The 12,635-nt window shown below is 41.6% G+C and overlaps 1 protein-coding gene across 5 annotated transcripts in view; it reads right to left on the bottom strand.

Annotated features, from left to right (window-relative positions):
- ZNF827 (zinc finger protein 827) overlaps positions 1 to 12,635 on the bottom strand; it is a 175,813-nt gene that overhangs the window by 69,297 nt on the left and 93,881 nt on the right. For all 5 annotated transcript variants that reach the window (XM_036853681.1, XM_036853682.1, XM_036853683.1 and 2 more), the window contains exons 6-7: positions 10,146 to 10,385; positions 7,638 to 7,695 (exon numbers count right to left, since the gene is read on the bottom strand). In XM_036853681.1, the coding sequence (XP_036709576.1) occupies positions 7,638 to 7,695; positions 10,146 to 10,385 (298 nt within the window). The remainder of the gene's footprint in view (positions 1 to 7,637; positions 7,696 to 10,145; positions 10,386 to 12,635) is intronic.

Raw genomic sequence — 12,635 nt, forward strand, 5'->3', positions numbered from 1 at the left:
CTTCTTAGCAGTTAAAAACCAATCGAATGTGTTGTTAATTTGTAAGGTGTACAGTGGTATTGCAGAAAATGTCCTTATTTTTTAAGAGATATATATATCAAAGAATGTGGGAGTGAATGTCATGTCAGGGATGTGATCTAAAATATAAGGAAGAAAAGATTGGTGAAATAAGTGTAGCAAACATTTGTTCAATCTGGGTGGTGGGGATATGGTGGTTTATTGCATTATTCCTTTCATTTTGCTTTAAATAAATATAATAAATAAAAAAATATTAAATAAAATAATAAAAAAATCAATATCAACAATCAAACAAAAAGTTCAACCCAGACAAACCACCAGACAGAATAATAAGTGACAATAAAAGAAATACAAAAGAACAAATAAAAATGTCTCTTCATGAACAAAATGCTTGATATCACCAGGAATCAATAAATGAAAAGGTTTTAACTATAAGATATACTTTTTAACCTCCCAATCGGTAAAAAAAAATTTTTTTTAATGATAAAGCACAGAGACCTTTAAAATATTCTCTCATTAGCTTCCGGTAAAATTGTAGATTCAACCTTTTTGAAAGTCAATTAGACAATTCATAGCAAAAGCCTGAAACCTGTGAATGCTTTCTCGAGTCAATTTATCCCAGAATTAGCAAGAACTTGGGAAAACCAAACCAAACCAAACCCTTGATATCCAAGAATAAGAGAAGTATTAAATAAATTATGACATGCAAATATTAAAAGAATAATATTGGGTTATGTTTACTGACATGGAAAGAAATTCTTAATATATTACTAGGTAAAAGAGAAGATTATAAAACTGTATATATAGTAGGATCCAGTTTTGATGGGAAAGTATACATCTCTAAACAGATAAAAATTCAGCCAGGATACACACCACCAACTTAGCAGTGGTTGCTTCTAGGTAGCAGGATTGATTATAAGTGGGTATTTTTTCTTCTTTATGTTCTCCTATATTCTCTGAAAATAAAAGTTATTTTTTAAACTTAAAACAAATGATTAAGATTTACAGTTCAGGATCCTTTATTTTTAAAGAGACTCTTAGTCTTTTAAAGAGTAGTCTGAGGGATGATATAATTGAAGGCAGTTGTAAAAGACACAGGCGGGGGCAACTGTATCTAAATTCTGATCCCATTCATATCAGTCAACTTCAGTTGCAGAAGGCTGAGAGCCACGGAAGAAAAAGGCTGTTTAAAATACTGTAGAAGAAAAGTAGAACATTTTAGGGAGAATTCATTTTGGTAATGTTTTTAAATTTTCTTCTCTGAAAAAGTACAGATGCCTTCTATTTAGGGCTGTCCTAGAGTCGGGCCAATCCGTACAACCTAACACCACGTTTTCAAGGAACAATTCCTGTTGCTGCGGCTCGAGCATTCATCCACCGCGGAGCCAGGAAACTTCTCAGGACAAGGCGCACAATGCCAGGCCTTGTCGAGGGCGGCTGCGGCCGGGAGGCCAGACCTCGGGGAGCCGGAGCCAGGCGCAGCCGCGGAAGTGAACCTGCACGTCAGGAGCCGTGAAATGTCAGCCCGTGGAGGGACCTGGATCTCCCGCAGGAATCTGACTTTATACATAAACAAGGACAATGGGCTTCTGCCGAGGCAAGCAGAGCACAGATGAGCTCAGTCTTCTCTGCAGCGATGCGAGACCCTTTGTCCCGTGGAAGTTGAAGGTAACCCCAGTGAAATGTGGATGGGCCCTGGCCTGCTGCGTCATCCACCAGGGCCTTCCTCCCTAAACAGAGGTCAACCCTGGAATATTGGAGATATTTCTAGTAACAACCATGGAGACACCCTTGAGAGAAAATCCCAGATTAGAAGAAGCTGGCATCTGAGCCACATGTCACATGTCACCTGTGCATGATCTGTCTACTTACAGAGGCTTACACATTTATACCTCGTTCCTGACTGTTCTGAGCTGCGCAAACAGATGGAACACAGTTGTAAGCCAGTAGAAATAAAGGTGGGAGAACCCGTGGAAATGAAGAAAAGAAAGGCACAGCCCTCTTCAGATCCTTGAAAAGAAGATTTAAACTCTTCACAGTGACACCGTATTAAAGAGTTCTGGAAGCACAGTGTCTCAACTATAACCGTTCAATGTAGAGGTCATGGGTGGGAGGAAAAATGGCAGAGCGTGATACCTACAGGACAATGGCATATAGAAATAGAGAAAAGTACTGAGGAAGGTTTGGTGCGATAAGAAGGAAGAAAACTCAAATGAGAGCAATGCACAAAGTAGTTTGAGGCTATATGTATCTAAAAAAAAAAAAAAGATCCACTGTTTAAAGGATGAGTTTTAACTTCTTTGAAAAATGAAAACTCAAAGATAAGTTGAGAAGGATGGACTGCCAGTGACAAACTCTCCAGTCAACACTTGTGTCAGGGCAGCTACATACAGTGGTGCAGGCTGTGCACTGCACAAAGGTACCTTACTGGGTGGGTGGAGGGGGTGGGTACTTAACATCACAGACAACAAAGATTTACATATTTATTATGACAGTATTCCAGTAGATGGCAGTGTCTTGAGCAAAGGCGCTTTATAAACTTTTCAATGGCCCAACAACCAGCTTTGACTTCACCAAAAAAGCATTGAATGTCCTAACTGGAGAGATTCCATGAAATTAGTAGCAATTTCCATTTTTTAGAAACAAAATTCTGTGCCTTTAATTTTAAAGTTAGAAAATATAAAGGGTAAAGAGACTATAGGGAGAGCTACTCAAAAATCACCAATTTAATTTGCTCTGTTTCCTGTTTATTTTCTTAATTGCTTCCATCTAATCCAGTGTTCTTTATGTGTAATCTTTTACTTCTTAAGGTAATGGAGCATTGTTCTCTTATGCCTTCTAAAAATTGAAAAGGGGAAATTGCACAAATTGAAGCAGCACATCACGCTCTGACAGATTTGTGCAATTTCTGTTACTGACTCATAAATATTTAAGGACAGGCATCCAAACAATCACACAGGAAAATTCTATATTGAACACTTCCAAGTACATATATCTTTTAGTAAACACTGTAAGTGCCATTATCTAAATCACAGAAAAATAGCCCGCATTTCAAATTCTCAAAATTGGGCAAATTAAATGTTGGTCGGCACAGCATGATATGACTCTACCTTTCTGATTTTCCCACTTCTGCTTTTTGTCTAGTAATGAAGAAAAAAACAATTCAGGTAAATACTTCCTTGCTTTTGGAATAGAGCAAGCCAGGTGTGAGAAGTTTTTCTTATAGGCCTGTAATCTTATAGCCCCATGGACGCTGAATTATTAATGGGGAAGAGAGAGAACAAATAACCAAGAGAGGGTTCTTGGCAGCCATTGTTTGAAGTTCATGGTGTTACACAACATCGAGCATGTCCAATTCACCTGCCAGGAGCTATCTGATTCTTACTCTAGGGTTCCATTTTCCTATTTCGATCTTATCCAGCATCTGGCTGGGTGATGGTCCATGTCAGAAGATGTAGATCTTCTTTTTATTCCATTAAACTTTGGGATCTGGTTATGATATCATGCCTCATATATTTTCATCTACAAATGATCATATTAGCTGGTTATCTGCTCCCAGCAGAACCTAGGGTTGTGCTGGGAAAGGAAATCGAAACACCAAGATTGCGTTAGTCTCTTAAGCATTCAGTCCTTCTGTTCTCATGGGTCTGGGCGGACCTTCTCCCCATCTCATTTGTCAGGTAGAATGGCATTAAGAATGCCACAGGCTATCTCAAAGGGGACGCACAGACTTCTTTACACTTAGGTTGAATTTTCTAGACTCTAAGGTTAAACAGGCAGAAGAACTGCTGTTTAGCATTTACAGTGAAGCTCCAACTGAAGGACTGATTCAATGGAGGTGCTCCTAGGAGGGCACAGACAAGGGTGGAAGGAAGGGTAGGGTCAAGGCATTGGTGAGCAGGACCAGATGATCCAATCATCCCGGCTGCTAAGTAGATTGATTTCTCTGCCTGGCCACATGGGATACCCTGGTGGATGGTTTTCTCCTTTACTTTTGGGAAGATGATCCTAATTGAAGCAGCTGAGTCTAAGTTCTTAGGATAATTTTTTAAAAAGGCGTTCTCAAACCAGTTCTTCAAATGATGTCTAGGATTTGCTTCAAAATAATCTACGGGGAAGAAGAACAAAAGGAAGGGATGGATGAAACATGAATTGGTCATGAATTGATAATTATTTAAACTCGATCATGGGTACATTCTCTGTTCTTGTATCGTTTGAAATTTTCCATTGTAAGAGTTTTTGAAAAATGAGGTCAAGAGCCAATGATCCAGAAACTTGCTAGTTATCAGTTTCAACCCTTAGCTTTACCTAGAACTTCTTTTAAAAAAATGGCTAACAAGGAATGCTGTCCAACATCATTTTCTCTTTCCATGTCTCCCCATCTTATAATCGAGGAATTAACAAACAGCAGAATGGCCAATGGACAGCTGTGACGAGGGAGGATTGGATGAGGAGAGAGGTGCAGTCATCAGCCCTTATGGGATGGGGAGTTACCTGTACGGACATCCACGGGCTTCCTGTTGCCTTGGTGCCCGGGCATGGAAACCAGCACCCCCATATCTCATTGGTAAGCACACATTGGAACTGCCAGAGACAGAGTGTTTCACACTTGGGTTGCTACACTTTTTCTTCATTCTTGTGTTTGGCATGAGAGTCAAGATTAATAATGATTAACAACAGTGGGGAAAGTTGTGGGTTGATAAAGGACAGAGAGAGAATCGGAGAGAATCAGTTTCTTTTTTCAGCATTGCACATCTCTTTCCTCCTCTGGTTCCCCTGGATCTCCAGATCCCAGAGGCAGATCTCACTGAGTGGAAGGGCTCAGGCACCCGTCAGCATTTGGATGTGCCTGATCTCAATACCGCGCTGAGGCCAGCGTCCAAGGCTGCCCTTCACAAGTCAACTATCTTAAATGTGCCCAGCAACTCTGAAACATGGACAATTCCGAACTTTGATTCCCATCATGAACCATCGCTCTGGACAGTCAGCTTCTTCCAGGAAATCAAACGTGGGAAATCTGATAACTAACCAAACATCCCACTAAGTACTTAAAAAATCTGGAGGTATGGGAAGTTGGAGCCTCGATGTAAATCTTTCTGGAAAGTATCACAGATCATACCTTAAAACATAACCCCATTAGCTGACCTTGTGCAGACCTCTTCCAAAAGTAAGAGTTTCTTCCAAAACGGGAATCAAAAAAGAAGAGAGTTGGCGTTTTTTCCCCCTTATTTCTGCTATCGGTTAACTCAGGTTAAAGAGGATTTCTTGGCACAAGGCAGCTTGATTCTATTCCACCTGAAGTAATGAGGTGAGAAGGTAAAAAGAGATCTCTTTGAGGAGAGGTTAATTGGGCAAGTTGCCTACTCAAAGGAAAAATAAAAACACACCAAGGATTTTGTAGAAGAACAAGAAACCAAGAAACCTATAACACTGATGTCTGAATACCACATTGTAGGGGTGGGGAAGCTCATAGGAAGCACCTCTTGTTTTGCTTTGGGCAAAAGATCTGATTTGGATTTCTTCTTACGCATAATCTCCCAGCAACAGGAGAATTTAAGGATTGCTCCGTTTTTTGCCAAATGGCTAAAAAAACCCCTCTCTTCTATCCTGTAATTATGCTTCAGCTCCAGCCAAGGCTAGGAGGTATTGTACATTTCACTTGTTTGGGGCTAGTTCAAACCTCCACTTACCTCTTCCCAGAGAACACCTGGAAAGCATAATAACAGGGTCTTGCAGCATACCTTTCTGCTAGGTAAATATTATCATGTAATCTTAAAGAGCCCGCAGAAAACCTCCATAGGAGATGGGGCTGGGGTCCTGCCCAGATCCCCTTTACCGCACTGGTGCACTCACCCCGCATCGCCAGGGGTGTCGGCTGCTTGTAGTGAGAAATGCCCTCACCGTTGGAGCCCCCCTCACCTGGCAGGCTACACATCCCCTGATGAAGTTAGTGGATAATGAGGGGGGACCAAGAGCTGGCCCCCTTACCTCAAGGCAGGATTTCCTCTGTGGTGCAATTCATGCTCCAGAATTCTCTGCGGGAGACAACTGGCCCTAGAATCCTTGCTCAGCTCCCCTTCCTTCTCCCGCCCCATCGCATCCCTGCAGGTCCCTCTGACAGCACGCCCTCAATAACACACCCGCACAGGGATCCCTGTCTAGGGCTCTGCTTCTAGGGAACCTGAGCTGTGACACTTCAGGAAGCCTAGGGAAGCAAATTAAAATTGACACCTCTTATTTTTAATCTGCCGTCTTTCGATGTCTACCAATCTGGCCCATTTCATGTGTTTAGACTCATGAACATAAGCATAGATACCAAAAAAAAAAAAAAAATAGCCTTAGGATTACATGGAGAAGGCAGGCTGGAATCTATAGTAGTTCACATCTCCTATTTGGGCATCCAACTGAACAGACAAAATCCCCTCTCCATCCCCCAGACCCATTTCCCAACACAACGCACAGACCAGATGGAAAGACTCATTTCCCATCGGCGTACTTATACACGGAGGCAAGCCTAACACCATGCTTGGGTTAGAGGCAGGTTCTGTCCCTAATACTATATAAACCCTGTGCGAAGCAAGCTGACTCTGTTTTAATTACTGTTTAATACTTGATAGTCCCAAATTCCGACTCACAGAGTTAAAAAGAAGAAAAAACTCGCGTTAAGGTTCAAATGAACACCGTTCATGTGCCCGGTGATGGTCTGAGGTCGACTCATATCACATCCAAAGGAAAAACACTGTTGATCTTCCGTCGCAAGAATTAAATCACAAAACCAATCAACGGCTCCCAGGAGGAAGAATCTAAGTTTGCTCAGGAAAGTAAAGTTCCTTGACTTAAAGCCTGCCACGGGGGAGCCGGCCTCTCCCCCAAGCTCCCTTTCCACAGAGGTGGGTCTGCACTTGTTGGCACCTGCCTGCAACGGTTCGGGTCTGGGTGGTTACGAGCCTCAGGATGGGCAGCCCACCCTGCCTGACCCACCCTGATGGGCAGCCCACCCTGGCTGACCTTCTCTTCAACTGCCTTTGGCAAATGGAAAGCTTCCTTAACCTACAGTTGTTAGTGATGTCAGTTTTCCTGCAATTTCTGAAAGCATTGTCTTTCTTCTGCTTTTTACATTTTTGCCCTCCTAACAATGCAGTGAGTTAAAAAGCTGGGATGTCCCTGGTGACAAGTTATCAGTCCACAGCTGCAAAGCTACTTAGGAACGCAGTTCAACCTCGGTCTACCAACCGACTGAGGCTTTCCTGAGATACAGACCCAGCTCCCAAACACAGCCCCGCCACCCACTTCAACTCTCCAGTCAGGAAACTTCTGCCAAGAGGATAATATTATCTACTTCGCACAATCATTGTAAGGAATAAAAAATAATAGCATAAGGAAAACTCTCCAGCAAAGTGACACATTTAGATGTTTAATAACTATGAATGGCCTTCCCCCTTGGTGTCCTTTGCGTTTTGTGTTGTTTCCACCAACCAAAGTTCAAACACAAAATGATGATAAAGGGGTGACTTTTGAACCCAGTGGGAGAGAACGGTTGGAGGAATGTTGCTCAAACTGTGACGTGGGCCTGATGGCCCCCAGAGGGGGTGTTCCGAGGGGACTCCGCAGTGGCCTACCTGGTGGTCGTCCGGATGGTGTTTTCTTTCGTGTGAGTGTGTTCTTTGCTCACCTTCTCTGTAAAGAGAAAGGATGAAACAGACATCTCTTAGGTTGCTCTGACTCGATTTGTGTGTTTAAGGCTGAAGCAGAAACATCCTCTTTCTCTGTTGTGGTTTTCTTTTGGTTTCTTTTTTAAACATTCAAACCCTTCCTGTCTTATTGGTAAAGACAGGCAACAGAAGCATGTCGATAGCATCTACCAAAATAGTTTACTAAAAACCAATCAAAGGGAAAGAGTTACTAACAAAGTATAAATGTGTTGTCTGATTTTCATCAGGCCTCAGTGAGTACATGTACACACACACACACACACACACACACACAGATGTGCATAAAGATAGTTCTTTCTATTATATTTTTCCCCAGCTGAAAATGTCTGCTTTTCTCTGATTCAGCATGAAAACTGCAGTTGTTGCAACCGTTCCGCTTCTGACTTGGATGACGACCTTTAAGCATTCTGTATTGTCAGGCCCCTTTGTGAGACGGGATATAAAAACAAACGTAAGACCTCTGGGTGCGAGAGTCATCGAGTGCACATTCTGATAAATGTCACAGGAGACAAAAAATATCATTAGACAAGAGGAGGTAAACTCTCCCTTACTCTGTCTTGAGGTCTCAATCTACCAGCTGTCAGAAATTATTTAATTAGCTTTCAGGAACACAAAAGTTGACCTCTGGTCTTCCCCATCCAGTTCAAATGTGAGGATTCTGCCCTGACTGTCACAGCCCTCGGTGGCTTCTTTTAAGTCTCCAGAGGAAACCTGGCCACCTCTACAAGGGTTTCAGATTTCAACAGCAGGGCAAGTGAAAAACTCCTAATCTTACGGATTTGGGGGAAAATTTTAAACAGAGATTTACGCTGTCCCGTGCTTTTTAACACTGGTCTGAAGCTGCTGTGTGCATATTTGCGTGGACAATTCCTTTCTGTCCGTTCAACAGTGACAATGAGGGTGAATTTGGATTCACAGGCAGTGTTCTTTCAGAGAGCAGGAAATCGGGGCTAAATGACTTGCTTGAGGTCACCCAGGCAGTCAGTGACAGCGCCAGGGTGAGAACTCTCAGACACAAAGTTTTTAGCTGATAGTAGACCATGATAATGTACTGCTAGAGACAGAGACTTTTTGAAAAGAACCACACTTTTGCAAATTTGAACTGCTAAATCATTTTCAAAGTTATATTGTTTTTAGAGATGCTTTCAGCCTGTTTTTTTTTGTTTTTGTTTTTTTTTTAAAGAAAAGCATCTTGCATGTTTGGAGTTTTTTTGGAACTTGCAAAGATCTATGTGGTCTATTCAGTTTACTGACTTAACTGTTTCCACCTCTCTGAGCTCTGCACAAACAGAGTCCTTGTTTGAGAACTCCGAGCCTGCCATTTTCGGCACCGACTGATAACTTCACAGCTATGGGGGCGTGTCATGAGGCCAATGAGGAGGTGAGCTATCACGATGCCTTGCAGATTCTAGCTTCTTTCCTCTTTTCCGGTATTTTTCTTAGGGGAGAAAAGTCGATACTTAAATAATGAGGCATTTAGTGGGTGTTTGAAATCTGTTAGCCATAACAAAACAGAGTTTATCAAATATTAGTAACAAACACTACTGATGCCTGAATTTCAGTATGTAAGCCGATGCTTGACCAAGGACAAAGTATCTGTATTTCTATATAAGTCTGAATCTTATAGGAGTCTCTTTCATCCATCTCAATCACATTTAAGCAATAACAGCACATTAAATTTGATAAGGACAAAGACCATGAAGCTTGAATGAGGTGATAAAGAGAACAGCTTAGGTTCTAGGACCCTCCCCTATTCTATCAAGACACTTAGCTGAGCTAGAATAGGTGATTCCTTAGCTTTGTAATAGGTGATCACTTAGCTGATTCCTAAACTTTGACTTCTGAGTATTTGAAGTAGAAAAAGTTGGTTTACAGGAAATGTTCTACTATGTTATAGCTGGAAAAGAGTCCTCACAGTTTCAGCTTTTGTCTTCCCCTTTCCTTGATTTTTTTGTTTTTTGGCAAGACACCGTAAAATCTCGTTAATTCCGACCACACTAATTTGGAATTCACAGTAACTCAGTCACTGTTGGAGTAAATTGAAGTTTATCTTTTGCACATTAGGAAAAAAAAAAAAAAAAAAAAAGGCTGTTAATCAGATCAACTGCCTAAACAAAATTAGAGGTGAGCCGTTTAGTCCAGGCAACAGGGATCATTTGCACGAAGTTGAAAAGTTGAATAGAGTTCTAATTTCAAATGATTCTTAACTATTTACTAAAGAAAGTTTGGCAGGAGTTCTACCTGGCAGCATTTGATGAACTCTTCGTTTGAGAGGTGGTATACATGTTAAAGTAACAAAATGGATTTCTGTCTAAAAAAATCCTATAATGCAGGTGTTTTTACTTCGTTAGAGTGGCTTTCCCTCCAATTAGTCCCCATTATTGACATTTTTTTTTTTTCCTCGAGGAAACGTACCTGACAGTTGAAAAAGAAGCTCGGACGCCATCTTCACAGAGATGTCTTGACTGAAGAGGTTTCTCTCTGGGGGCACTCTGCCTTCTGGCATCTTCTGTAAGGGTTCAGTTTTCTCTCGCCCAATTAAAGTGCTATAGCCAACACTGCGGCTGGGTGATACTGAGGCCTGCGGGTCCTGGATGTCCACCTCCATGGGTTCCTCTTTAATCTTCACCATCTGAGTGTCCTTGTAGCTTTCCGCTGCAAACAGGTGAATGAAGAACAAAAACGCCAGAGTTTCTTAATTCTGAACCAAACCCAGTTTCTAATCACAGAGAGAACTTGTGTCAGGGAGCAGTTTAGAAGACGGTGACGTGGCACACTGGAACACAGTTTGAAAAACTTCTACTTTAATCCATCTGGTTTCCAGAAAAGGAAGGAACCTGAAGCTCGGAGAAATCAGGGGACTTGCCCAAGGCCACACAAATGGCAGCAGAACCAGGCCTACGGCTCCAGATCTAGAACCAGGTTTCTTGACCAAAGTCTCCCGATCACTCCCACACACTCCTTTCTCTCTGCCATGACGCTTCCAGGACTTACAGAGAACATAGCAAATACCTGTCCTTGTTTTATAATGTACTCAATTTCAGTGAACCAATTAAGAGCAAGCATATTCATACTAAGATTTCCTCCCTCTATTTCGAAAGCTCTGATCAATGTTTTTTTTCTTTCTCTTCTAGGGCACCTAAATTAATAAAGGATAAATAGGGTTGATTCAACTGAGACATTTACACCTTGCTGGGAGCTAGTAATCCTCAAGACCACCTAGGATGTTAATTGCAGCCCAAGGATTAACACTTAGAAAAACAGCAATCTTACAAGTTATAATAACAGTTCACCTTACTGACTGCTCTGGCTTTAGGTGTGGCTATTGAACTTTGGTCTTTAGTTTGAAACATACATTTACTTTGCAAGGCTGGAGTGTCTTTATGTTCATATGTTCCTTAGAGCTAATGAGAGAACATCTTGGAAACAAGGTGGGACAATTAGCCCAGCCATTAATTTGGGTCACTTTAAAATAAGGCCACACTTTCAAATTGGTAAGCATTTGTTAGTTATTACTGTGTCCTCAGCATTCTGGAAAACACAAAAACCAAAAAGGATTTGATAGATAGACAGAGAGATAGATAGATAGATAGGGTAGTGGGTTGAATCGTGGCCCCCCAAAAAGATATGACTATGTCATAACCCCAGGAACTTGTGAATGTGACTTTATATGGAAAAAAGGTATTTGTAGATGTGATTAAGTTAAGGATCTCAAGATGAGATGATCCTGGATTATCCAGGTAGGCCCTAAATCCAATGACAAGTGTCCATATAATAGACAGAAGAGGACAAGACACAGACACAGTGGAAAAGGCCATGTGAGGTCAGAGACAGTGCTGTAAGACTGACTGTCTGTGTCTCCCCTCCAAATTAATATGCTGAAACCTAATCACCAATGTGATGATATTTGGAAGTGGGGCCTTTGGGAGGTGATTAGGTCATGAGGGAGGAGTCCTCAAGAATGGGGGTTAATGCCTTTATAAAGAAGACCCCAGACAGCTTCCTTGCCCCTTCCTGCACGTGAGGACACAGTGCAGAGATGCCTGACAATGAACCAGGAAGAGGGCTCTCACCTGACTGTGCTGGCACCCTGACCCTCGACTTCCAGATGCCAGAACTGTGAGAAATACCTCTCTGTTGTTTACAAGCTACCCAGTCTATGATGTTCTGTTACAGCAGCCGGAACGGACTAAGACAGACTGGAGTTTTGCTGCCACAAGCTAAGGATTGCCTGGTGTCACCAGAAACCGGAAGGAGTAAGGAAAGATTCTCCCCTAGAACCTTCAGATTTCAGACTTCTGGACCCCATTTCTGTTGTTTTAAGCTACGAAGTTTGTGGTAATTTGTGAGGGATGGATGGATAGGTAGACAGATAAAACTATAAGAGGCAACATAAAGCAGGTGCTGATCTTGGGACAGTTAGGAGATATGACAGGGGAAATCTCATTGCTATAAGCTGGGTAGTCAGAGAAAGCTACGCTCTCCTTGCCAAGTATGAGACAGGTGAAAGTCAGGTACATGCATACTTTATTGATTTGCAATAAAGAAGACAGTGGAGTACTTTTAATTAAGTGATTAAAATTAATATGGTGCTATCCATAAGATCTCATGTAAGAAGTGTGCTAATTGTGCTTTTTTTCTTCCTGACATATTACACATGCTTCTCAGAGAAAACGACTTGTTTTTTTGTCAGCAACTAAACTGCAGGCAACTGTTATATTTAATTTAGATCCTTTCCCCCTCCCTGTATTCCTGCCAAGCTGTTTTTTTCTTTTTTCTCTGCATGTCTGTGAAGCTCATAAAAACCGTCCATTGATTCAATCATGCTAAAAAAAAAAAAAAAAAAAAAAAAGAAGAATATAAAGCTTTCCAAGTTACATGCCTGGGTCTCTGCCTTTATTTCTA

This window comes from Balaenoptera musculus, chromosome 5 (assembly GCF_009873245.2).
Source record: "Balaenoptera musculus isolate JJ_BM4_2016_0621 chromosome 5, mBalMus1.pri.v3, whole genome shotgun sequence".
NCBI lineage: Eukaryota > Metazoa > Chordata > Mammalia > Artiodactyla > Balaenopteridae > Balaenoptera > Balaenoptera musculus.